The sequence below is a fragment of the Colossoma macropomum genome, unplaced genomic scaffold (genome assembly GCF_904425465.1).
Source record: "Colossoma macropomum unplaced genomic scaffold, Colossoma_macropomum, whole genome shotgun sequence".
Taxonomy (NCBI): Eukaryota; Metazoa; Chordata; class Actinopteri; order Characiformes; family Serrasalmidae; genus Colossoma; species Colossoma macropomum.
In genome coordinates, this window is record NW_023494802.1 from 25,252,624 (window position 1) to 25,278,930 (window position 26,307).

The 26,307-nt window shown below is 38.7% G+C and overlaps 1 protein-coding gene across 1 annotated transcript in view; it reads right to left on the reverse strand.

The window, feature by feature from the left end:
• The window catches only part of plxna1a (plexin A1a), a 326,999-nt gene that overhangs the window by 33,111 nt on the left and 267,581 nt on the right, over positions 1 to 26,307 (reverse strand). Inside the window, 7 exon segments of the mRNA XM_036590727.1 lie at positions 209 to 352; positions 2,435 to 2,671; positions 3,254 to 3,347; positions 9,490 to 9,657; positions 11,350 to 11,486; positions 13,709 to 13,829; positions 17,080 to 17,231. Of these exon segments, the coding sequence (XP_036446620.1) occupies positions 209 to 352; positions 2,435 to 2,671; positions 3,254 to 3,347; positions 9,490 to 9,657; positions 11,350 to 11,486; positions 13,709 to 13,829; positions 17,080 to 17,231 (1,053 nt within the window).

Consider the following 26,307-nt stretch of genomic DNA (forward strand, 5'->3'; position numbering starts at 1 on the left):
CCTACTGAGAAAAGACATGGCTATAAGTAGGCTGACAGAAACAACAGACAGGTGACTACTTAACCCGCTGGTTTGGCATGACTGGCTCTCCATCTTGCATCCGACGCTCGACCACGCCACTGTCTTCACAGTCGCTTTTCTTAGAAACAATGCATGTCTCTATAGCAAGTAAGTGAAAAGTCTGAGGAACAGCTAAAAGCATACATACGGTGACTTTATGTTGGCCAGTGAGATTGGGCCATTCACATAGCAGTTGAGTCTCAGACAAGGTCAACACACATGGAGTTTCCCCGATCAGCACTGTGTAATTGAGTCTGGAGCTTCCTGGTGCTGCTGGGAACAGGTTACGTCCCTTTAGTAAAGAGAAAGAATGACAGTTACTTTCTTCCATTAAGAATGATAGCAGAGGATTAAGACGCGTTCTTCATCTGAAAACAATTATGCTTTAAGCTTCGCATACCAAACCTGTAGTACAAAACCTGGGTGTAATATTAGATTCTGAGGTCTTTAACCCATATGTCAACACAGTCATGAAATTAGCTTTTTATCGTTTGAGAATTATTGCTAAAATTTGGCATTTTCCATCTCAGTGCAAAGCAGAGAATCTTGTTAATGCATTTGTACAACAAGAATTGATTACTTCAATGCTCTTTTTACTGGGCTTCCTCAGAAAACAAAACATCCTCTACAACTTTTACAAAATGCAGCAGCATGGATCCTGACAAAAACTAACATGGCATTTAATTAAAATTCTAAGTCTCTTTGGTATTTCTTTTTATCTTGATCTGTCATTGTCTTGTCTGTTACTGCAAAACATAAATCATCTGTCTGTAAAGCACTTTAGGTTGCTACCAGTATGAAAAGTGCTATATAAATAAAATTATTATTATTGTTATTATTAAGTTCTGCTATTTCAGGTTTGTGAGTCACATTTATGGGATTTTAATGCACTTGTATACGCAACAAGAATGTTTCCCTCTGACCTGGAATTTGAAAAGTGTAGTGGGAGGCTTCACTGCATCGCAAACTACTTTACAAAGACTGTTGCAATTGGTTATTCCTTCTGCCCTCAACTACGTAGAAATTAGTAGATTTAGCCTTCTGACAGTGTTTTCAGTATGACCATACTTTAAAATCCAGCATGATCGGGACATATGAGCGACTCACTTAAAGCCAAATGTATGTACATGCTCAGGTGCAGCGATAATGTGCCTTGATGCAACCGCACCAAACACTTACAATGCGTTTGAAATTAATGTTCAATTTACTAAGGTAGTAGCTAATCACAAACAGCACACAGCGTTGCCCAATATCTGCAAACTCATGAAGCGCATTGTTTAAGAGGTACAGAACTATAGTGGCACTGTCACAATAAGGTCGAGACAAAAGAGAACATGAAAGTTTAATGATGGAAATATAGTGAAAAAATTCCATCCAAAACAGGCTTTTGCTAGTTGATGAAGTAGTACTAAAACAAGCAGAATATGTGATTAACTGCACTTCCAATATCTCTGGCCATTTTTTGCACAATTCTCTCTCAAATGTTTATGTATGAAGGAGATCAATTTGCATTGTGTTTTTTCATGCACATGGCCCATCAAGTGCGTGTTTAGGCTCATGTGCCAGTTTCCTACAAAACACATGGGCAGGATGATCCAATTCACACTGGAAACTGCAGCAGAACGCTTGATGCATCTGGCCTTAACTACACCCAATACAATTCTGTCTGTGGTAAAGGGACTACGGTCACAGGAAAAGGTTTGGCTAGTTTGACTCTCCTTTCCACTACTACTCAAATGCTATAAAGTATGAAATGATTCCTTAAAGCTACAAAGTCTTTTAAAGCCATATTTCTTTCTCTCTCCCTCTTTCCATTTCTTGCACTGCCAACCCTAGTTCAAACAAGACATGACATTAATTGTGTGGAGAATGTGATGCATCTCCAAAATAACCCTGATTATTTCACCAAATTGCATTTTCTTATTTCTTGTCACTTTGCTAATGTGCTGGGCTGTTTTTCTCCTCCAATAAACCAGGCAAGGGATTAGTAAAAAGGTTTTGTTAATAAATTATCACTTAACAAAGAAAGATTATTTGGCATTCTTCTTCACTTCCGTCAGTGAATTCTGAGAACAGAAAGGCTTTCATCACCACACAGGCATGTGGCATCTCAAATCAGCCCTTTGATGTGAAAGGGATGCAGAATGCAGCACACCAATATGAGCCAATTTTTGGAGCAAACTGACAGAGTGGACAGCAAATAAGATGGTTTATCAAACCTCAAGTTTGTTAATCTTATTCTATAGCACACGTTTAAAAGTATTTGACTTTCTAGGCCTTTCATCCTGGTAACTGCTTCATAACTGCATTTTTGCTGAAGCTTCTGCTGCCCACCTCACAGTTCAGAAAAAGTCCACAGAGAGGCAAGTCTTACTTTGAGTATCAGAGGTGAGGAAGGTTTGAGCTCCAGTATGCCAGTTGGACTCAGGGGCTCAAACACCGGATCAGGATAGTAGCTGAAGCTCTCATTCACCACCATCAGAGCATGGACATTATCCATGTAGAAACCGAGCTCGTCTGGTCCGCTGCCAGTCTCTGCAAAGCCTCTCTCAGAGTGAGCTACTGATGGTGCTAGACACACCATGACCGAGTTATTGTAGACTGTGCAGTTCTGAGGAGCATGGAGTCATGGGAAAGACAGGGAGAGGAGAAGGAATGGAGAGAAGTATAAATAATAAAACTTACCAAACCACATTCTCTTACACTCCAGGAAGCACTGGGTGTTTTGTTTGAATTTGAAAGTCTAATATGTTGATTTAGCGGAGGCTTCAGAGGGGGAAACTTAAGCTATGCCCCCTGGTACAAGAGACCGAAAGAGCACTTTCCCACCCTGGCTGATCATCCTGTAACATTTCAAAGGTTAAACTGCCTTGGGAGGATTTCATGCTTCTTTAACAGTGCTTTTTTAGTAACGGGGAAAGAGGATCCGGACAGTGTACGAGTGAAAGACAGAAAGACAGTCTGACACCTTGCAGTGAAACCTGAAGAGGGGAGAGTAAACAAGGTCTGACCTCTGGGACAAGGCAGAGGAAGACACCTAATGAAGCTGAAGAGTGAGATAAGAAGGAAGATATGTAAGATAAATATGTAAGACAGTTTTTTCTATGGCACTACTACAAAATCCTATTTTGTCACATTTGTTTTTAAGACTGTATGCGTTGGTCTTTAGTGGAGAACAGTGCAGGATACTCACATGGAAGGACTCTGCAGTCCCATACTTGGCACGAATCTTGGGTTCCTTGATGGTGGCCAGATTGGTACCACTGATGGTCAGAAGAGTTCCACCACTATTAGAAATCAGAGTATAGATGCAACAATAAATGAAATGTATCAGTTGATCAATAGGTTCAATAAACCATTACCATTTATAATACAGTGATATAACACACTGAGACTGCTGTATATAAAACGTGTAACTGTACTGCAAGTGGTGTTAATATCGCTCTCTTGACGCTTGAGGGGCTTGTCTGTGTATAACACAGGGTGCAAGCTTGGTTCTAAAATAAACACAGTGATACACATTCCCACTCAAATAGACTATTTTAAAAATCATATTCGGCTATAAATACAGAGATGAAACACTTTGAATAAGATCATGCATTCAAGAAGTACGGGGCTGCACTAGCTGCACAGAAAATAGTTGAATTCAAGAACTTTCTTCCAGACAGAACTATGTAGGCACACCTACATTGTGTGCAGACAATCCTCGAGTTAAGATCACGCATGTCACTATCCCACAGTCCCGTTAAAAATGAAAGGGGGCAAAATTTTACATACCAATTTTGCGTGTAGTGGACATATACCATAAGAGTGGCTCAGTTACGCAAGACAAAATTGATCAATTTTGCTTAGACTACATGCTACAAACTGTATTTCGGTAATGTATTTTCAGTAATGCCGCAGGTTTGCTATGTAGTGTTGCATGTGCTCCTGAAAGCCTGAGCAGTGCTTGGACCTGTACTGCTGATGTCAATCTTGTCGCTCTTTGTCTGGTTGAAGACTTTTTACTCAGATGCATGCTTCAGGGAATAAGCACTGGAGCATTCCAAACAGGCTTTCTCCACAGACTGCTGCTACTTGAGCAGATCTCATCTGAAGCACAGACAACGTTACTCCAGGGTTCAATAAAGAGGCTTAGGAAACTTTTAGGTCTGCATATCTTTCTCTTCCACTCACTCATCTGCTATTTATATATAATAAAAATTTATATTACTATAATGGTAGCTTTTTGTCCACTCTAACCTCTTTGTAGTGTAGAGGCTTGAAAAGGCTGTAAGGGATTTTTGTTTTATTTAATTTGATCACCTGAGGGGTAAAATAAAGAACTGTACTTATCAAAGGTGCTTGTAAAATACAAATGTACATACAAAGCAATAGGCAACTACAGATCTACAGAAGTCTACCTCTCACAATATCGCAAAGTCTACAACATCGCTTATATCTCTGCTTGGCAGCTTGATTGCCTCAGTGGTAAAGGGACTGTTGTGCATGCGCTGGCAATATGGCAAAAACATGAAGTGCAACAATATGTCTCCTCAAACTACATAAAAAGTCAAGCTACTTGTTGAAAGCAGACTTTTCACACTAAACTGTTGATTCAGAGACTGGTGTGACAACGACTTGGCTTATATTATTAACTGGAATTTCTTCCGGGAGGTATTAAAACATGTCTGATATGAAAACAGGTAGAAAAACAACAAACCAACCACAAGTTCTTAGTAAATTTGAAGACAAAACACTGCCATATTTGGCTAATGTCAATGTTGAGTGTCTGAATCCAGAGAATGGGAGCTCAAAGGAAATACCACAGAATGGTTATTTTAAATGTCAGACCAATGACCAATAAGACTGTTGTAGTCCATGAGTTCATGCGTGAGCAAAAACAAGATTATATTTATGGTGGAAACTTGTCTTCATTCAAACAGAGCAGCTCCAGAATCAGAATTATCCAGAATTATTATTTTTTTCACATGAATAGTGGGAAGAGCTGGGGTGGATTAGCTATATTTTCCTGACACATTTACTTGTACAGATCTTTCAGAATGTTCTCATCTCCTGAATACCTAGTTATTGTACTGAGAGGTCAAGAACCAGTCTTTTTAACTGTTTATCATCCAGCAAAGCAAAGCACATACCTTGCCTTCTTGCTTGAACTCTCTGCCTGAGCATATAAAGATTGGCCTTACTTGTGATTTCGGTTTTTACATTGATGAAGCATTTATGAATGAAAAAAACAATGTAATTAAGATAAGTTTTATATGTACTAGTCAACATGTTAAGCACTTACAATGGAAGATGTGTTAGATCTAGTTATGTCATGAGAGAAGTGTATAAGCATGCTGCAGTCTCAGAGCACTACAAATAAGAATGGTAAGCAAACTATGCTTAGAAAGAAGTGCAATTACAGTACATCATATGTTGCTGCCTTCGTTAATGCCTTAAGTAATATCAACTCTAGATAAAGTTGTGCTAGAAGAGGTGAAAGGATATCTCTGTCAATAAAAATGAGTGATACAAAGCTTTGTAAGACTGGTTTTTAATCATAATCCTCAACAAGCTGCTTAGATACAATTCCGAACAATACGCAATTCCAATACTATATGCCAGATGTCAAACTCAACCACTAAAAGGTTCATATTAAAAATCTTAACAAATTCGTGGGCCAGAAAGCATTTATATTTTAATATGCCAAAACGTCAACAGCACAATATAGTCCACTTGTAACAATCCTTCAAATATTACATGTAAATGCTTGATATATATTTAGGCTACCTTAGATATAGATAATTGTCTCTTTAAATATTCCTAGGATGTAGGTCTTTTAAACCTACCTGTGTGCTTGATCTAGAAAACTTAGTGATTTCTTTGGTGATTTTCCTTTTAATCTTTAATCCTTATTTAACAGATATTGTTTGAACTTTATGCATTTTTTGCTATACACATTTAATTCACAAAAGGTTTTCAGTTTTGTTTATATACTATGATGTACATTGATCTGCACTGATATCGAGGAATGGTGCTGTATAAACAACATTATCATTTTAATAAACGAAAAATACTGCGGAAATACTGCACAATTTGTTTTGGTTTGTGTGGAAATATTGCATTAATTGCAGAAATACATTACATGTCTATAACTACATTTTTTTAAGGCGCCCTGGCTCCTAAGAGAATAATATAAATGTAAACGAAAGTGTCTTAAAGCCCCAGGAAAAAACCTAAATCCACATTTTCTTTATTTTTCATAAAATGGAAAAATAAATATAAAAATAAATAGATAAATAAAATATTTAACTAAACAGTTACAAACAGAACTAAAATAATTAGAAAGTAAATTTTTAAAAACCATACAAGAAACGAGCAAGGCAAGCTTTGGAGTACCTTGTAACTTATTTCAACTCACTGGTGCACCATAGCTAAAGGCAGTTTGACCCAGCTCAGTAAAAACTCGGGAAACCTCAAGTGAAATAAAACCATCTGAGTGGGTTTTGTAACGTGTATCCTTTACAGTGAGCATGGAAGTAATATATTCTGGCATCTGACTGACAAGAGCCTTAAAGATGATCGTAATCAAGAACAGACAGGAAAGTTGCCTCTACAACAGTTTTCCTGCTGTGCATAGGGAAACAAGATTTGTGTTTGTAAAAGAATCCGAGCTTCTGCCTCAGTTTATATGTACATTTACTGATGTGAGTTTTAAATCAAGTTTCATATCAAGCCACATGCCAAGGTACTTATACTCATTTACTCTTTCAATAACGGATCCATGTAGAGTAAAAACATTTAAAACGTTCTTTTCAATATGAGCAGGTCTGGAAAACAGCATAAACTTAGTTTTATATTCTTAGTGAAAGAAACATGTCGACTGATGAGCGACTCAACATCTTTGCTAACATAGCAAAACATCAAGCAAGTGCACCAACATAAGACAAGTAAGCCAGCCAATAAGTTGGGAAAAGTCGGGAAAAAAACCAGCTCGGAATCTTTCTTTCATCCTTTTATCTCTCTTAGCTTTGCCAATGAGTAAACGAGTAAAAACCAGTCCGAGATTAAGTCTTGTCCGGTCTCTTGCTTGGTCACTCTCTCTTTTTCTTCTACTCCAACAATTTCTTTTTCTTCAGTCTCTTTGCAGCCTCTGATGTCTATACCAGGAATACCAAGCTAGCTTCTTCTTATAGCTACCTGAAGTCCCATAGTTTTTGGTGTGTGATGTGGTGCCATAAAGCATTATGCTGGTCTCGCGAGAGATCTCATGAATGCTCCACCAAAATTATACAGTGCAATGACAGGCATTCTGGGCAAAGAGTGGCAATGTCAGAGAAGCCATCAGATCTTCCTTTTAAAGATGCTATATAGGTTCTCAACAGGAGTGAGCTCAGGAGATAATGGAGGCCACACCATGATTTGTTCGTCCTTTTATGTGAATAACAACCGATGTGTCGACTGTGTTATTTCTCTTTAATAACTTTGGTTAGGGGTGATCGATATATAGATTTATGCACTGCCAGCTTCTGGAGCATCCTGCATCTGTAGGTTCAGCTTCAAATATCTATCTGCTGCTCAAATATAGCTTTTATACAGCTACCATTTTAACGTCTTTAAAGTGTCTAACATACAACTTAACAAGTCTTTATCTGACTATTTTCGCCTGTGCTCTGAAATGCTCACATATTTTTTCACAGTTCAATGATTTTTCTTCAGTGTTTGTGAAATATCAACTATTTTCATGGCTTTTGCAAGACAGTGCACTACTTAATGCTTTTAATCTTCAGAAAGATCTTTCTTCCTCCTCATACTGCCTGAGAATTGTGACTTGCTTAACCCCTTAATGGCCAGGACCCACTGGTCCAAAGTTTTACTATAAACTGTCTTCTCCTGAATTAATTTACTTTTTTTTTCCTTGTATCCATTTTCTTATAAATATGGGTCTAGAGGACCTTGGTGCTAAATTCTGTCAAGATCATAAGTGGGTGACTCCTATAAAAGGTGAAATCAGCAAAAAAATAATCGATGAAAATGAGTAGATAAAAATGCATGTGAATTTGAAACATGAGTCAATAAAAATGTACACAGATTAAAAATTTGAGTGATAAACAGTCATTTGAATTGATAAAATGAACTGTTGTCTGATTAAAACAATTTAAAACACATTTTATCATTCATTACCAACATGGCTTAGAGTGAAAAATATTTTCCCAGTGGCCTCTCCAAGTGGCCTTTTTGACTTTTCCAAGTGGCCTCTTGGGGTCTCCAAAGTTCTCCAGCCTCTCCTACATGTACACAACTAATTTCCACCGGACCAAAAGTATATGTTTTATCTATATTTTATGGCAACATCTTACAATGTATCATCTTATAATTTCTGTACCTTGCTTGACAAACTAATGGCATGCACCTCTCTGTTCGCTACATAGCAAATGTGCCTTTCTGAGGTAAGTGTCCTGTTTACATCCCGCCTTCTGGAATGCGCGTCTCTATAACTTGGCGCCTGATTGGTCTATAGACCTGGGGGGCATGTCATTGAAAAGCTTAGAGTCTCAGCTTTCTGGTACGTGTTTGGAAGCGGAGTTCCAAGAGTATCATATTTTAATCCTTTTTTGAAATTGTTGTATTTTATTTTGACCGATTGTTTTTCCCACGTACTGTCTGCACAAAATTGAGGATTACTAACGAATGGATTCAAGGACAGACACAAGTTTGGACTCGTTTGACTCCTAAGGTAGGTACTGGTATGAAGTGTTTGTGTGTGAAACATACCTGTGAGTGGCAGCGGCCATTATGCACAAGTGCTGCTGTGTTGCCAGGGAGATGTCTCTTGTTTGGAATAACTTTCTTTTGATTTTAATTCGACAGTCATAGATTTTACAGTATAAGGGCTTACAACATCGTAATCCTGAGAGTCAGCCTGTTCGTTTGATGTATAATATGTCCACATTGACCAAAAAATGGCATTAAGAAAAATATGAACGTTCATACCTATACCTAATATTTTGTCCTAAAAACTTTCGTGGCAAGGTATTTTGTGATCAAAATATTTATTTTTCTAATGTAATTAAAGATAAAAAGCACAATGGATGAAAAGTAGTGATTTTAAGCTTTGACATGGTGCCTTTGTTGCCTATATTGGATCTGTAACGTTTCAGATACACTCTTGACACGATATGATATATGATATGATATATGATATGATATATGATATATGATTGATTTCTGGCCCATCTGGAACGTCCCTACAAATTCCTTTTTAACAGGTTGAATAAATACAACACTAAAGAGGTCTGTAAATGTTCAACCAACTAATTCTTCTGATTAAGACCAAAGGAAATAATTTCTGATTTAGTCTTCAAAGTACTGCAGGACAATAACACAAGGAAATGATTTCCCAGCTGAAGTAGAAAGTGAGGAAGAGTATACATTTGTTTGGCCTACCTGGCAATGCTCCAGTCTGGCTCTATGCGCAGGATGGTAGGGTCCTCTGTGTAGTTGAACTTGACTTCAGGGTTTCTTAGCTCTGCAGCATCAATGTCTACCATGACCGGAGTACTTCCTGGGGTCACCCCAGCTGGGGTCACACAAACTATCTCTTTAGAACTCCGCCTGAAGAAATAAAAACAATGTGACAGTCACCATAAATGGCTGCAGGTCAAGAGGGCAGATTTACACAAGCTCAAATCAACATCTTTCTAATTATAATCACCTTTATCATTATATACTATCTAATCACCTATCAAATCACTTTCAGCTGTTCTCTTTGGCTGTAACTTTAAATCTTACAGTGATGCTCAAAGTATCACACCATCTCTTTAATTGTGACACATTCCTGTCACTATAATCAATATCTGAAGCTTGTGAACAGATGCATCTTTCATACTGATGTACAATATGCTATTCATATGTAGTACCCATTTTTTCCCCTGATATTTCAGGAAGGCAGAAAGGAGATTCTTTTTTTTCTTTCTCTCTCTCCCATTTACGAGACACATGCCTGCAATGTCCCTACAAATTCCTTTCCCATGTTGCTATGGGAAACCATTTCACAACGTAAGCCCCAGAAACCCTCTAAAGACAGCATAAGGTGGTTGTCACAAACACCAAAAAAAGAGAAAGAGGGAGACAGAGGGAGGTAAAGAGAGAGAGAGAGACAAATAAGCTGATGATAAGCTGATGAACTAAGAGAAATAAGAAAAATTACCATCACACTAGATTTAATTCAAGGAAATTAAGATTTAAATACAGACATAGCTTTGGGATATTGTAGAGACAAGATTCTAAATTTAGAATATATGGATTAAAGTCAATGAGAAAATCAATCTATGTATTTGTTCATTTATACATGAAATCACGAACAGTGATCAAACAGACATGCGCGGCGGGGGGGGGACTTATAAAGAAGCTCCAGCCAAAGCCCCTTTCTCTCTGCTAGACTAAGACCAGATGTGGTTGACGGATCAGCCAGTGAGAGCTGAAGCAATCTTCCTTTACTCGCTCCTGCCAAAGACTTGGCACTAAAACATTGTTTTTATCCATGCTGCCATGCGGAGCAGTTCCACTCTTCAAATAGGCAGGCAGACAGGACAAACTGTCAGCCACACAAAAACAACATTAACAACAACTTCTCTAGCTCTGTCCATATTCAAAACAGGCTGACCTGCTTCTTATAACACATAGCTTTACAAAAATGCAATATCTGGTTATTTTCATAGGTGAAATCACAGCATGGTATGCTAAAAAAAAGGCCAAGTTAAAATTTGCAAGTGAAGGAACACGTATCTTGTGAAATTAACCTTTCAAAGTCAAAGCTATTGCCAGCAATAACAAAAGCACGGTTCAATCCAATATTTATGATTTTAATCTCATTGAAACAAGCAAACTTTGAATCAAAACTGTGCTTGTGTTTGTAATGAAAAAGGTATTTGGACATATAGTCTTGTTTTGTGGAAAGAAAACCAAAACTCAAAATTTTTGCCAGGTTTGTCATCAAAATGGTAAAAGTTGAAAGTGCAGTCCCAAAGCTGTCAACACAGCATGTAAAACAAATGTGAATGTAATTCACTGTATAACTCTTAGACAATTAAAAATATAGTTACATAAATACATTTGAAAAGCATAGCAAAACTAAAGAAAAAAATCTCTACTTATAAGGAGGAACAAAAAGGCCGGGGAAAGCGATGCACACTGACGACTGCTGGTCCAAATCAGGCAGAAGGCTACCTGAAAGAAAGAATAAAAATAAGCCAACTGATAGGAACTGTGAGCAGGCAAAATAGACAGTTGCAGACAAGCACTCACTTTTTAAAGTGACAGGGGTGGCGACCAATGTTAACAGCCACTGAGCTGCCAGCATTGAGGTGGTTGCCTTCGATGGTGATTCTGGTGCCCCCAGAGAGAGGCCCCTGAGATGGCTGCACACGAGCAAAGAATGGGGTCTGGAGCGGAAAACAGGCACAAAGACAAGGAAGAATTAAAACTTTAGTAGGAAGGTGGCCTTGATTTGTGTTGTAGGCAAGTCACACTGTGTTGAGTCAAGTCTCTGTTATCAGTATTAAATCACTGTCACCAGTGAGCAATGCCAAATGTGCAGACATGTCAACAACTATAAAGTTTACAAAAGTCCAGTGAGTTTTACAAATACTGACATGTCTGAAGTAAACTAAGATGTAAAGCAAAATGATCATTACATCTCCAACCTTTATGGAAAAACTGTTTCAAAAAGCTTTTACCTTGTGAACAGCGACACCTGCTGGGTTTGTGTTTTTAGGCAATGTACACTTTTGTGCACAGCTGTACTTCAAAAAGCTTAAATGCAAAAGTAAACTACTGCCTAAATGTAAACTTAGATCTGTTTAACACAGGAAATGTGAAACAATTCAGTTTAAAATGTAGAGAAGAAATGCAACAGAACCATAGAACCTGGTTTTATTTTGTGCTATCTGGTATGAGATTACAGATAGCAGATCTGTAATTGGCTGAATTTCTTCAGCTATACTTGACTGTGTATTATTCTGATACTTTTCAAAACTTGCAGTCCTTTTTTAATATTTTAATTATTTTACTAGTTGTCTAAGTTGAAGATAAAGATACATAAAGATTACATTCATGTTAAAGTGTTCTATAGGATGTAAATTCATTTACATTGTTTTCTCCCTGTCAACTTGTAAAACAGGTTATTGAACACATAATCTGAGCCATGACAGATGTGTGATCAATACAACTGTGATTGTTTGAATCACCAAAGGATAATTTGTTTAACCACAAATGCATACTCAGCTGTTGTCTGAAAGAAACCAGTCATGGCATTTTTACACTTTATAAATTTCTTACTGTGACACATGTTTTGTATGCAGCACAAATACTCACTACAGAGGGCAAGTGGAATACTGGGGACACTGCTAATTAAGCTCGAAACACTGCACCATTTATCCTGTCTCAGTTGCGAGACCGTCAAACATCTCAGGCTAACAAAGAAGTAAAATCCACATGGCTAGGATCAGCCCTATAGTTCTCTCACAAAATAACATATGACGATCGTTAAAGAATCTGGTGGCTTTTGTCACTCCGTGTGGCCAAGAAACTTTGACCAGAAGGGACTATTTGCCTGACATATGCAAAATGGCCAACCACAGAGCTCTGCTTTTACATGTGTAGGGTCAGGAGATAATCAAAAAAACTTTACATGCAAATAGAGACATAGAGCAGTGTTTTTTTAAATCCACTTTGACCTGTTTTTAACAAAAGTATAAGATATTTAAGGTTTTACCTTACCTTGAAAGATGGACCTTCAATATAAAGTAATTTCAAGTGATATTTGTTTTATGTAAAACATCCTGTGACAAAAATTATTAACTGAAAAATGCTTTTAATTCAACCCCTATGCTGTGAAAGCTCCAGGTTTACACAGATGAAAGATGTTCCCCTAAAAGGATACAATTGGTTTTTATGGTTACATTCACACAGCAGGTAATAGGGCCCAAGTCTGATTTTCTCACCAACTTTTTTTGTTTGGCTGTTCACAATATCTTTTTAACGTGACCTATATGAAGTTGCATCATTCCACCTGGGCACTTTCAAGACAAGGTTGTCCCTTAGGACACAGCATCAGTGCAAAAAGGGGTCTTGTGAGGAAAGCCACAGAGAGGCCAACAATCTGAAGGAGCAACCGAGATTGGAGTGAAGGTGCACCAGACAAAAATATCAAGAACTCTGCATACAACTGGCCTGTACTGATCCAAAACTGGATCAATGGGTACATGCTGTTAAAAGAAAGGATGATGTAACAGTGGTAAACATACTCCTGTTCCACCTTTTTGGAACATGCTGTAGGCATCATATTTTGAAAAACCATATATTAACACAAAAGAACAATACAGTTTGGAAGGTAAAACATCAAATACAACAATGGTTTAAAAAAAAAAGGTTAAAAATGTATTAATTTGGCTCAAACAGCAATACCCTGGTATACAACTCACACAGTGAATAAATGAACTTTTAACCATGTAAGATGGTTATATCACATATAGCATATTTCAGACTGTTTTCATGTATGCTGCAAAGTATTTTAAAAACTTTGTTTTATACCATTTAGTATGTGCAGGTGTTATCATAGAAAGCAATTTTTTTGGGTGCCAATGCTACATTATGTCCTGCTTACCACAAAGGTAAATGCTCGAGGTGACAGTGCCCTGTAGTCTGCCAGGCAGTCCCTAACACACACCTCTACTTGGGCCTCCTGCACACGGTACCCAGTAGCATCGTTCAGCTGGCACACAATTCTGTGAAACAAAGAAAGATCAAACTCTTTCTGCTCTGCTTTGGAGTTACCAGTGGCATCAAAGTGTGACTACATAGAGATAAGATATTGATTTATAAAGAATACTGTTGCATGGTTGTGTTATAGTCTACATGTATAGAATCAGTTAACATTTGAAAAACTAGTGGCACTGGAAATAAAAATACATGATCTTACATGATCTTGCAAGAAATACATATTTGAGACATTGGAATTTAACTCATTAAAATATGCTGCCAGAGTAGTGTGGTGTACATTTGCAATGTATCAGCATGTGGAATTAGAGCTTTATGTGTGCTACTGTGTTTTCTATCACTTTATAAAAGAAGCACAATGTAGCCTATGGAACGAGCTATGATAGTCTTTAAGCAAGCGTACACACACTTTCATAAAGGAATTCAAATCGCTAAGGCCTTATTACTTAATTTTTTTCATCAGAATAACAATAAAATACGACTGAAGTGTTAAATACATTTCTATTCATATTTCTCCTTTCCGAAAATGGTAGTTTGTAACAAAATCAAAATACAAATCTGATTTTTGGCATTATTAAGTATCAGAAGTAACACAGCAAAAGCACGTTCTGTGGATGCACATGCAAACTGAGGCTTTTGGCAATGAACAATTAACTGGGAAGAGATGTTCAATAAAGTTACCATGCAAAATCAAGTGTGATGTGATGGTATTTTTTACCTGAAGATTACCAGCAGAATATTCTAAAACATGGGTGTTCAATCTTATTTGCAAAGGGCTGGTGTGGCTGCAGGTTTCATTTCAACACATTATCAGTTGTTGAAGAATGACAACAACTAATTATAACAACTAATTATAACTTAAACAAGCAGAATTACGTGTTTTCTAGCTTTTTTAGAATGAAAACCTGCAGCCACACCGGCCCTTTGCGGATGAGACTGGACACCCCTGTTCTAAAATCTAATGGTATACCAAGTAAATTTTTACGAATGACACCTCAAAGAAGAGAATCCGGGATAAGTGCTCTTTACTTTTTCTCCACCTTCATTGTGCACACTTACTGTTATGCTATATATAGCTAAGAGGACAAGGCTGAAGTTGGCTTCCTATTCAGAAGCTTCTTATTCAAATTTTCTGTTCCACCTCAAATGGTGTAGCAGTTGCATGGCAGAGCAGAAAATTCGAATAAGAAGCAAGCTTCAGCTTCACACTATTAGGTGGGTCCAGGGAGTGGTTGCAGCATCTAACTGACTTTCTTTATGTATATATTCAGGTTCAAACATGTATAGCTGAGGCTCATTTGTGCAAAAGCCTCAAATTCGTATTCAGACATTGTACTGATTCAGGGATGGGGGGTAGCTAAGTACTACTTTTTGTAGTTAACTACAAATTTTTGTAGCTAATAGCTGTAGCTGCTACCGTTTTATGAAATGTAGCTAACAGCTGTAGCACCTACAAATTTTTGTGTAGCTATAGCGATAATTTTCACTACAATTTTGCTACAGGCTTCAGGCAGTCCGCGCAAAATTTGAACCATAGAACAATTGTGCAGTAACAACTGAGCGGCGGACAATTCGACTAAATGGGCACGCGCTCGCCCCACGCGCTGTTCACCCCTTATTAGTAGGCTTAACTCAGGGGTCGCAACCCAAATGTTAAGAAGAGCCATTGTGTCATTGCAACAAAAATGAGATCACCTGGGGAGCCACAACATTTTATATCCGTTTTACCATCTTGGCTGTAAGTATGTCTCAGTATGTGCTGATGTGCTATTTCAGGCTAAAAATTTAATAAACGAAAACTCAGACTTACTTTGCTCTGCTTTAAGCTTTAGCTCAGCTGTAGCCACTTTTCTCGCATCTCAGGAAACTTCTCCGCGAGTTTCATGTAAAATGTCTCTCAATGTTCGACTTTTTACGAGGCTGAAGTCGCTTCTCATTCTCCTGCTTCTCGTTCGAATTTTCTTGTTCCACCTTAAATGTAGCCTGAGGTGCCAGATTGTACTGCTGCACCATTTAAGGTGGAACGGGAGAATTCGAACGAGAAGCAGGAGAATGAGAAGCCACTTCAGCTTCGCGAGTTGTTGCAGATTAAATGTACAAGGAAATCAGCTGAGTGATTCTAAATGCAAATATGTCCATCCATCTCCAAATTATCGACGTTCGTCTTAAATCTTTCTCTTTGTCATTTCGTTTTCTGCGTTGCTGTGCGTCCAGCAGTCTGCGCGTCAGTCTTCAGCGTTAAAGGTTGGTGAATTAGCAGTTATGCGTTAACTCCAGCGTTTAAGACCATTTATTGTGAAAACTGTGTTAGAACTGTGTGTTATAACGATTTTCCAGCAAAGGAGGATTATGTTATTTTACCTAAAAATCTAGTTCTGCTGTGGAGCCACAACAGTTCTGCAGCAGTGAAGAGATTATTCAGGCCTAATTCTCACACCAAATGTGATGAGGATTTGAGGCTAAAGTGTTGCTTATGTTTAACAAAGGACTCTGAATGTCATGTTTGTATATTGCTGAAATGTTTAAAGTGGAGCAGTTTTATTTCAACAGTTGACAATGCTTTGCACTAAATTGTTTGGTTTGTATCTGATTAATTTTGTTTTTTATAAGGAAAGCCTGGAATGATTGACTTTGCCTTTAGTCCGAATGTTTGTTGGATATCATGCCTTTGGTTGTGTAAGTTTGATAGTTAGTTACACTAAACTTACTTTTTGGTGATCTTTTTGTATATTTGCAGCTTTTCAGTTGTAAGTTTCTTTCTGGCACATGATTAAATGCAGTGTCTTGTTCACACTATCAGCTGGGCTACTAAGGTAATTCTCTACCTACAATCAGTGTGTCTGAGGCGTGAATATCCTTATCACTAACTTTGGTCGTCTTGTGCAGAATGATACCAAATTTTGCTAAAGAAAGAAGTGATATCCTAAATGGCTGTCCCTTCTTTTGGCTACATGGACAAGTTTTTACTTTTCGTTTTTATAGTTCATAGTGATTCATACTCTGCTCTAAACGACATTGACTTGTCTGTGCAACTTAGTTAAGACCTGGATGCAGTTTGAGCGGGTTAAGAGTAGTGTTGGGCATGTATTTGTAGAAACGGTTTGAGAGACTATGTACTTGTAGTGTTTGTTAGAAACACTAGGCTCCTAGCTTCAGTTCAAAACTAAAGAAGCAAAATTTTGACACCAAACATGTCCTGGCTGATCAACTGCATTTGGGGTAAGTGGAAATTCATGTATCCTTTAATTTGAAGCCTACCTCTCTGCACTGATATACTCTTCTTCAATAGGAATGCATGGCACTTTCCCCAGCTTGACTCCACTCTGGATGTCTCTAAACTGCAGCCCCAGGTTCTCTCCAGTGATGGTGAGCCTGGATCCCCCCTGCCGTGGACCTGTCTCTGGAAATAACTGTGGAAAAGAAGAGCAATCAGTCTGAGAGATTTGTAGATCTCAACATCTCAACACAAAAGGTTTGACAGTTTTAAACTGTTATACTCTATCAAGAAATGGATGATGGTGACAAGTTTGAAACAGATCAGTCAAAACTTTAATACTCATGTCATACTTCTATTCATCTAGCCACGTCAGTCAGGTCAGAGTATTTTTTTATAATTAATGTTAATTGAAACTTGCTGTCAGTGAACAGGCTCTTGGCCGCAAACCATAAAGCACTCCTCACTCTCAGTCCCCAGTGAATCTCTAATAGAAAGAAGATCCCCCTAACAGCATGAGCAACCAAACCACCCCATACACACACATATCCATCCTCTAATTGAAACTTATTAGCCAGCCTTCCATATCCATGCTCTAGAGCTGCATGCTGCACGGCGGCAAGGTAATGTGATTTATTTAGCTGGATTATTCTCCGTAATAAAGACAGCTTTGGTGTGACAAAACAAATATGGTCACTGATGTGTAGCAGCAACAGCAGGATGGTGACCTGTAACAATCATCATGAGGTAATTACATGTAATCTCCACCCAGGCACTCTGGACCATGAGTGCTGACGTGGAGTCAGGTCCTGATTATTGTCTTCTCTCCTCCATGAATAGAGACAAGAGGACCACTTAAAATCGACTCATCTGGCCAGTATTACTGTTAATACATGCCATAGTAACCCTAGTTCTGTATAGCCATATTTTAAAATGACCCTTGAAGGGAGGTCAGTGCTTCCAAAATGGCTCCTAAACTGGCTCTGAGCACTCTGCTAGCTTGTACTGTTGCAGAAACAGCTGAATGTATTAGGCCTAGTTGACAGGGTGATGTATTCGGATACCTGTTATACTCTATCATGAAATGGATGATGGTGACAAGTTTGAAACAGATCAGTCAAAACTTTAATACTCATGTCATACTTCTATTCATCTAGCCACATCAGTCAGGTCAGAGTATTTTTTATAATTAATGTTAATTGAAACTTGCTGTCAGTGAACAGGCTCTTGGCCGCAAACCATAAAGCACTCCTCACTCTCAGTCCCCAGTGAATCTCTAATAGAAAGAAGATCCCCCTAACAGCATGAGCAACCAAACCACCCCATACACACACATATCCATCCTCTAATTGAAACTTATTAGCCAGCCTTCCATATCCACGCTCTAGAGCAGCATGCTGCACGGCGGCAAGGTAATGTGATTTATTTAGCTGGATTATTCTCCGTAATAAAGACAGCTTTGGTGTGACAAAACAAATATGGTCACTGATGTGTAGCAGCAACAGCAGGATGGTGACCTGTAACAATCATCATGAGGTAATTACATGTAATCTCCACCCAGGCACTCTGGACCATGAGTGCTGACGTGGAGTCAGGTCCTGATTATTGTCTTCTCTCCTCCGTGAATAGAGACAAGAGGACCACTTAAAATCGACTCATCTGGCCAGTATTACTGTTAATACATGCCATAGTAACCCTAGTTCTGTATAGCCATATTTTAAAATGACCCTTGAGGGGAGGTCAGTGCTTCCAAAATGGCTCCTAAACTGGCTCTGAGCACTCTGCTAGCTTGTACTGTTGCAGAAACAGCTGAATGTATTAGGCCTAGATGACAGGGTGATGTATTCGGATACCTTCAATGATGGACAAGTAACCTGATGCTGATGTATAAAAGGCGATCGTTGCTGTCTTGGTGAAAGAACTGAGAGAGAATTAGAGAGCTTAAAAATATCTAAACAGCTTGAAAAATACTTCGGGAAACTGGGGTTCACGTTTCAGAAGCATAATCTAAAACTAATCAAATTAACCATTGCTCCACCTGTTTTCCCCGCTTTGTACTATAATAAATTATACTAACAATGTTTGCTATCTGGTGTCGACCAGTGGAGGATGGGTTCCCCTTCTGAGTCTTGGTTCCTCTCAAGGTTTCTTCCTCCTGCTCTTAGGGAATTTTTCCTTACCACTGTCGCCACTGGCTTGCTCATGGGGGCTTGGACCCGGATTTTTCTTCTGTAATGCTGCTTTGTGACAACACCTGTTGTAAAAAGAGCTATATAAATAAACTTTGCTTGCTTGCTAATGCTAGCTTTACTGCACAGATTCCTCTTAATTTACTTTACGTGAACAGAATTAAAAGGAATGCCAATGTGCTATGGAACTTCAGCTTGTCTCAAAGTGACTCCCAGTTAAAAAAAAATGAGCGAAAATGACTGAAAGTTAGCACAGAGCAGCTAACTCTAAAAACTCGAAAGAGAAAGTTCCTCTGATCCCCATCTATAGCTGGTGTGCGATATTAGCATGCAAATTGCCGTTAAACTGCGGCAGAAGCTAATGAACGCACGTGTTTGCTGTAACGTTTATTATAAGAGATGACAGATGAAGTAATTCTCAAAAGATGTTGGGTTACTCTATCAAATTTAACATGTGAGTTTTATTTTAGAGTTTTCATTAAAACAGTTAATATTAAAAAGCATATAAATTTATTTTAAAATTAACAAATCGTTGAATTAAGTGGACTTATCATGAGACTAATCATTGACACACTGAGTTGTGCATGATATGGGAGATCAGTCACACAGGATTAACTAGTACAGTGACTTAGTTACAGCCAGTGACTGTACTAGGCTAAGTTAGGTGTGAATGGGAATAATAACACCAGATCTGTCCATATATATATATATATATATATATATATATATATATATATATATATATTTACACACACACACACACACACACACACACAGGGGTGGTGCCAAAATCTAAAAGTGGTATATAAATGCCTGTCATGAACATATCTTTATAAACCTACTCAGAGGTGTGTAGTAACTAGTTACATTTACCCAAGTACATGTACTTAAGTAAAATATTGATGGATATTTACTCTCCTAAGTATTTTTCAAATCATTTTTATTAGTTTTATTTAAACTAAAGTGAGTAAAGAATCTGTTACGTTTTAGCCATTCATCTTTATATACTACTTCCATTTTTTGTGTTTAATTTCAGTATGTTTTGATGGTGGCAATATTTGTACTGCTTTGTGATTGGTTACATCTCTGACTTGGGAGGTTGGTATTTTCGACCAAAAAAAAATCCCAAAAAGAAAAGAACAAAGCCACACAATATTCAGTTCCTATGCGGATGCTGGATGCAGTAGAAATTCCACTGCAGTACTGAGTACTTAAGTAGATTTTCATCCTGCTTCTTTTGTATATCTACTCAAATTGTTTGGGGAAAGTACTTTTACTTGTATAATTATTTTATGCAAGCATAAATACTTTTACAGCTTCAGTAGCTGAAGCTACTGATAGCAGTATTTGTTAGCTAGCATCTCTGAAGAACATCAGGCTGTTTTCATTCCCAGTTCATTTTCTATATTCAAATGTTTTTATTGATTTTTCAATATTTATGCACAAACACTTCCAGACAACTTCCAGACAAATTCTCCTGGCCCCTAAACACCCCAACAGCAATCAAGGAACAAGAAAGAAAGGGGAGAAAAACAAAAGAGGGGAAAATGAGAAGGGGGAAAAAAAAGAAACAAACAAATAAAAAAAACAAACCTTAAAGGATCTTTATGATATGTTTAATGCCTGAGAATGCTCAGTCTCAAAATGTGTCAAATATGGTTGCCAGCATTTATAAAACCTCCTGGTTGAACCTCCGGTAATATGCTTCAAGTTTAAAATGTGCCATAACCTCTTTGATCCAGTTTTTATGGGATGGTGGCTCGGCCCTCTTCCACCTACGGAGGATCATACGCCTAGCCAGTAACGTGGAAAAGGCTATGACTTCTGACTGTTCTGAAATTGCTTGGATATCTTCTGGAACTACCCCAAACAAAGCCGTAAGGCCATTAGGTTCGGAATGTGTGTTCCAAATATGTGAAAATGTGGGAAACTAATAATCTATGGAGCAATTTAAACTGTAGTAGTCCATGTCTTATGCATATTGATGATGAATGCACTAACTTCACAGCCAATTGCCAAGCTTCCTCTGGAATCTCCTCTCCCAATTCTTCTTCCCACTGCACCTTTATACCAGTCAAAGTGGGGGAAACAACTCTTTGGATAATTATCCAACTAATAGTACAGATACCACCCCTTTGCCTAAAGGGTTTATGTTTAAGCATTCATCTACCCAGTTTCTCTCGAGTTGTCAAAGATGGTGAAAAATATTTTTTGATGAAACTGCACACCTGAAGATATCTGAAGAAATCAGACTGTGGGACACAGAGGTCTGATTTAAGCTGTTCAAATGAAACAAATATGTTGTTTTTAAACAGGTCTTTTACACATCCCACACCTCTCCTGGCCCAAATTTGAAATGCAGAGTGAATAAGCGATGGAGGAAACAGGGCATTTGCCATGATAGGAGCAGAGGGGAGGGCCTGTCTATGATTGAAATGCACCCTAAACTGAGACCAGATCTTCAGCAATCCACTTACCACTGGATTATTTGTAAAAAGACGTCTGCTAATAGGTAATGGGGCACAGATGAAAGAAAGCAGTGATACTGGGTTACAGAAGTCCTGGTCCATCTTAGCCCATATTGGAACTATTGGGAAAACCCCAGCTTATGAATATTAGCTGCCCAGTAATAGTACATATAATTTGGCAAGGCTAATCCCCCCTCCTCCTTCTGTCTTTCTAAGAATTCCTTCCTAATCTGAGGAAGGATGTTGTTCCAGATGAAAGTGGAAGTAAATTTATTTAGCTCTTTAAAAAAAGCTTTAGGAATAAAGATTGGAATAGTTTGAAATAGGAATAGAAATTTTGGCATCACAGACATTTTTATGGCATTAATTTTCACCATTCCATGTCTTGTTTAGCCTTCTCCAGTGCAGGTTTGAAATTGCTGTCAAACTGATTTTTATATGTGGCTGTTACTGAGACTCCTAAGTAGGTAAATTTATCCTTGGTTACTAAAATGGGAAACGATGGAATGACATCTGACGTGCTTTCTCAATGATGGGGAAGAGAAGGCTCTTACCCAAGTTTATTTTATATCCAGACACTCGCCCAAACTTTGATATGATTTTCAGAGCAGCAGGTATAGATGTGTTTGTGTCTGATAGAAAAAGAAGATCATCAGCATATAACGATAGTTTATGCAGTTGCCCACCCCTATTTATTCCAGCAAGGCTGGCATCATTTCTCAGTGCAATTGCAAGGGGCTCAATAGCCATATTAAAAAGCAGCGGTGACAGCGAACAACCTTGTCTCGTCCCTCTAAAAAAAGGGAAAAAGCTGGATAGTATACGATTTGTTCGAACTGCCGCCTGGGGTGTTTTATATAAAATCTTAATCCAAGAGATGAAGGTTGGGCCAAAACCAAATTTATTAAGCACTGCAAACAAATACTTATACTCAATCCTGTCAAATGCTTTATGAGCATCTAATGATAAAATAACTTCTGGGCTGGCCTCATTATTAGGCAGATATAATACGCTATATAAGCGGCGGAGGTTGTTGGATAGCTGTCTACCAGCAATGAAGCCAGTCTGATCTGGATGAATTATCTTAGACATGACTGGTTTGAGCCTGGCTGCCAACACTTTCCTCAAAATTTTATAATCACAACAAAGCAGACTGACTGGGCGATAAGATTCGCATTTGAGTGGATCTTCATTCTTTTTCAGAAGGACTGATATTATGGCTTGTGTCATAGTTGGGGGTAGTGTCTTCATTTCTAAAATCTCTTCAAAAATACAACATAACAGGGGCAGTAATTTGGCTGAGAATGTACGATAAAACTCAATCGGGAACCCATCCGGGCCCGGCGCCCTGCCTGACCTCATTTTCTTAACCACACGTTCTATCTCTTCTATGGTTATGGCATTTTCTAGTCTGGACTTGTCAGATTCATCAAGAGAGGGAATCTGTAAGTTGCTGAAGAGCTCTTCTATTAATTCAGCATTGCCCCCCTCTGATGTGTATATATCTTCATAAAAAGATCTAAACTGGTCATTGATTCCCTTTTGATCAATTATAGCCTCACCCCCAGAGTTGTTAATAACTGATATAAGATCCAAAGACGCTGACTGTTTCAGTTGGTGGCATAGGAGCTTGCTTGCCTGTTGGCCAGATTCATAACAGTTCTGCCGCGACTTCAAATATAAGTCTACAGCACTCTTGTTAGTCAATAAATTGAATTCCAACTGATTACTTCTCATCATCCTCACAAAAGTGGTTCAAAATCTAGCCTCACTGCTGAAAAAGGCAAAGCCACCCTAAATTCCCTCAGATCCTCATGTCCAGAAAATTAGAAAATAATAATAATAATAATAATAATAATGATGATAAAGAAATAAAAAAGGGGGGTGGAGGAGGAGAGAGAGGAAAAAGGGGCCTCTTTGAACATATTAACTATGAAACACTAGGAAGACTGACAAATGGACCTGACACAACAAACAGTTGAACAATCACAAACTTGTCAAACAAACAAACAAAAAAATCTCTTCCAGCAGATTACCCTGTTCTAAGAGCTTACCATACAGGCCAGTCTCGTCAGGAACTACAATAACTACATTGAATCGCATTGTTCTCCATATAGTTCTGCCAGGTAAACATTTTGTTAATGTCCTGCTCCAAGTTACTAGGTTTGCTCTGTGTTCCTTCTCTGTAAAAGGGGCAAGATATTACAATGGTGTCATTTGACACATAGAAAGTCTCATAGAAAGTCTCCATTAGCCGGGGGCATGATAAACCACCAACATACCAACGTGGTGGTCTTTTAATGTTCTATCGACAACCTGTTGACGTTGGAGTTACCTGGTTTCTCGTTCACCGGCACCTGGATACTACTGGCGATGTTGTTCCTGATGAATGCTCTCGCTTTTTCTGGATCTTCAAAGCGGGCCTCACTACCCTCTAATGTGGTGATTCTCAGCGTTGCGGGATAGATGAGACCATAACGGACTCCTTCACAGCTCCGGAGCAGGCTGCCGATGTCGTAAAAGGCAGTTCATCGCTTGCTCACGGTCAAGGTAAAGTCCGGGAAGACATGGATCCTGTGGTCATAAGCCTCTTTTCCGCAGCCTTCCTCAAAATCACCTCTTTTTCGGAAAAATAGTGGCATTTCACCACGAACGCCTGTGGTGGCTGGCTATCGTCCGTCGGTTTACTTCGGAGGGAGCGGTGTGCTCAGTCCAGAAGTGGGGGCTTGTCGAGGTTCACAGCGTCTTTTAAAAGATTGGCTACAAACTGAGTCAGCCTCTTGCCCCCTTCGCGGCCTTCCTTAACCCCCATGATTCGCAAATTGGAACGACGTGATCTTGCTTCTAAATCCTCGCACCGCTCTTTAAATGTAATCAGCTTTTTTCATGGTTAGCATGTCTTTTTCCAGGACGGTGATGGAATCCGAATGTTCGCTCACGGTGTTTTCTATCTCCAACATTCGGTTTTCAGTAGCCTGCACTCTTGTTTTAACTTGTTCCAGAGCGTTGTCTAACTCTGCTTGTAACTGTCCGATCTGATCACAAAGCTCTGCAGATTGTGCTGATGCCTTTTCATCTATCTTGGCCAGCAGGTCGACTTTAAGCGTATTTATTGCTTGCAGCATGGCCTGTTGGTCGCCAGCTGCGGACGGGGCCTTCTTTGTAGTCGAGTGAAAATCTGCGTTAGCCTCGGTCTCTGCGTCTTTTTTCCACGGCTTTGAGGCATCTTCTCCAGTCACCGAGTCCCCCACTTTACACAAATAAAACGCCTCACTGTTACCTAGTACCTGTTACAAATTCTAGTGTTAATATAGAGTCAGTATGTCTGAAATTTGTAGTTCCCTAGAAGAGCTCGCCTCAAACACATCTTTACATGGCGCCGCTCACACCGTAAGTGCCCCCAGTTCATTTTCTAAATATGCACCATAGTTTTGTTTTTTTGTCATGTATCTCATTCATTTGGTTCGGAAGGTGGACTACAAGGGCTAAAGTGGACTAAATTATAAATAAAATAAGTAAGTAAAACCAGAAAATAGAGATACCTATCGTCTATTTGTATACCAACTCAATTTAACTGATTAGGTCGCTGATGCTTGTCTAAAAAGATACTCCACAGTCCATGTACCAAAAATCAAACGCCTGTCATTATTTCATTGCTTGTTATTTACAGCAGCTTGCAGTACATGAATGCTGCGTCTGTTAACAGTGAAATGTTAAAGCAGCAGATTGTGCAGAAAATGTGCTCTGGAAAAATGTGCTCTGGTGTTGAATTCCCTCGTGAATTAGCGCGGTTGAGTTGTCTGGTGCTGCCTGAATTCGGGTGGAGTTTCGCATGTCAAAACCGAGCTAAAGAACAAGTTCGACAGGTCCACACCATCCAAGGCAGGTCTGAAAGCTCCTCCCAGCTGAAATGGAGATTCTGATTGGCTCAGCCGCTGAGTTTTACTCTGCCAGAGGTTTTTATGTTGCGCCTAGAGCTCAAAAAGTAGTGCATTGCCACAGTTCTTTGAAAAGTGGTGGGGCGAATGCCCACTCGCCATTGTGGTTCCTGTGGCCTTGTGTAAAAATATTATATATACGCTGTGCAAAATGTAAATAAAACAGGATATAATGATGGGCAAATCATTTAAACCCTATATTTAATTGACAATAGCACAAAGACAACATATCAAATGTTGAAACTCAGACATGTTGTTTTTTTGCAGCATGTTCTAAAAAAGCTGGGACAGGGCAGGAAAAGACTGGTCAAGTTGTGTAATGCTAAAAGAAAACAACTGGTGGAACATCTTACAACTAATTAGGATAACTGGCAACAGGTCAGTAACAAGACTGGGTATAAAAAGAGAATCCCAGAGAGGCTAGGCCTTTCAGAAGTAAAGATGGGGAGGGGTTAACGACTGTGAAAGACTGCATGGGAAAATAGTGCAACAATTAAAAAAGAACGTTTCTCAACATAAAATAACAAAGAACTCATCATCTATGGTACATAGTATCATTAAAAGATTCAGAGAATCCAGAGGAATCTTTGTATGTAAGGGACAAGGCTGAAAACTAAAACTAAAATTGCCGGAGCATGATCTTTGGGCCCTCAGATGGCACTGCATTAATAAGAGAC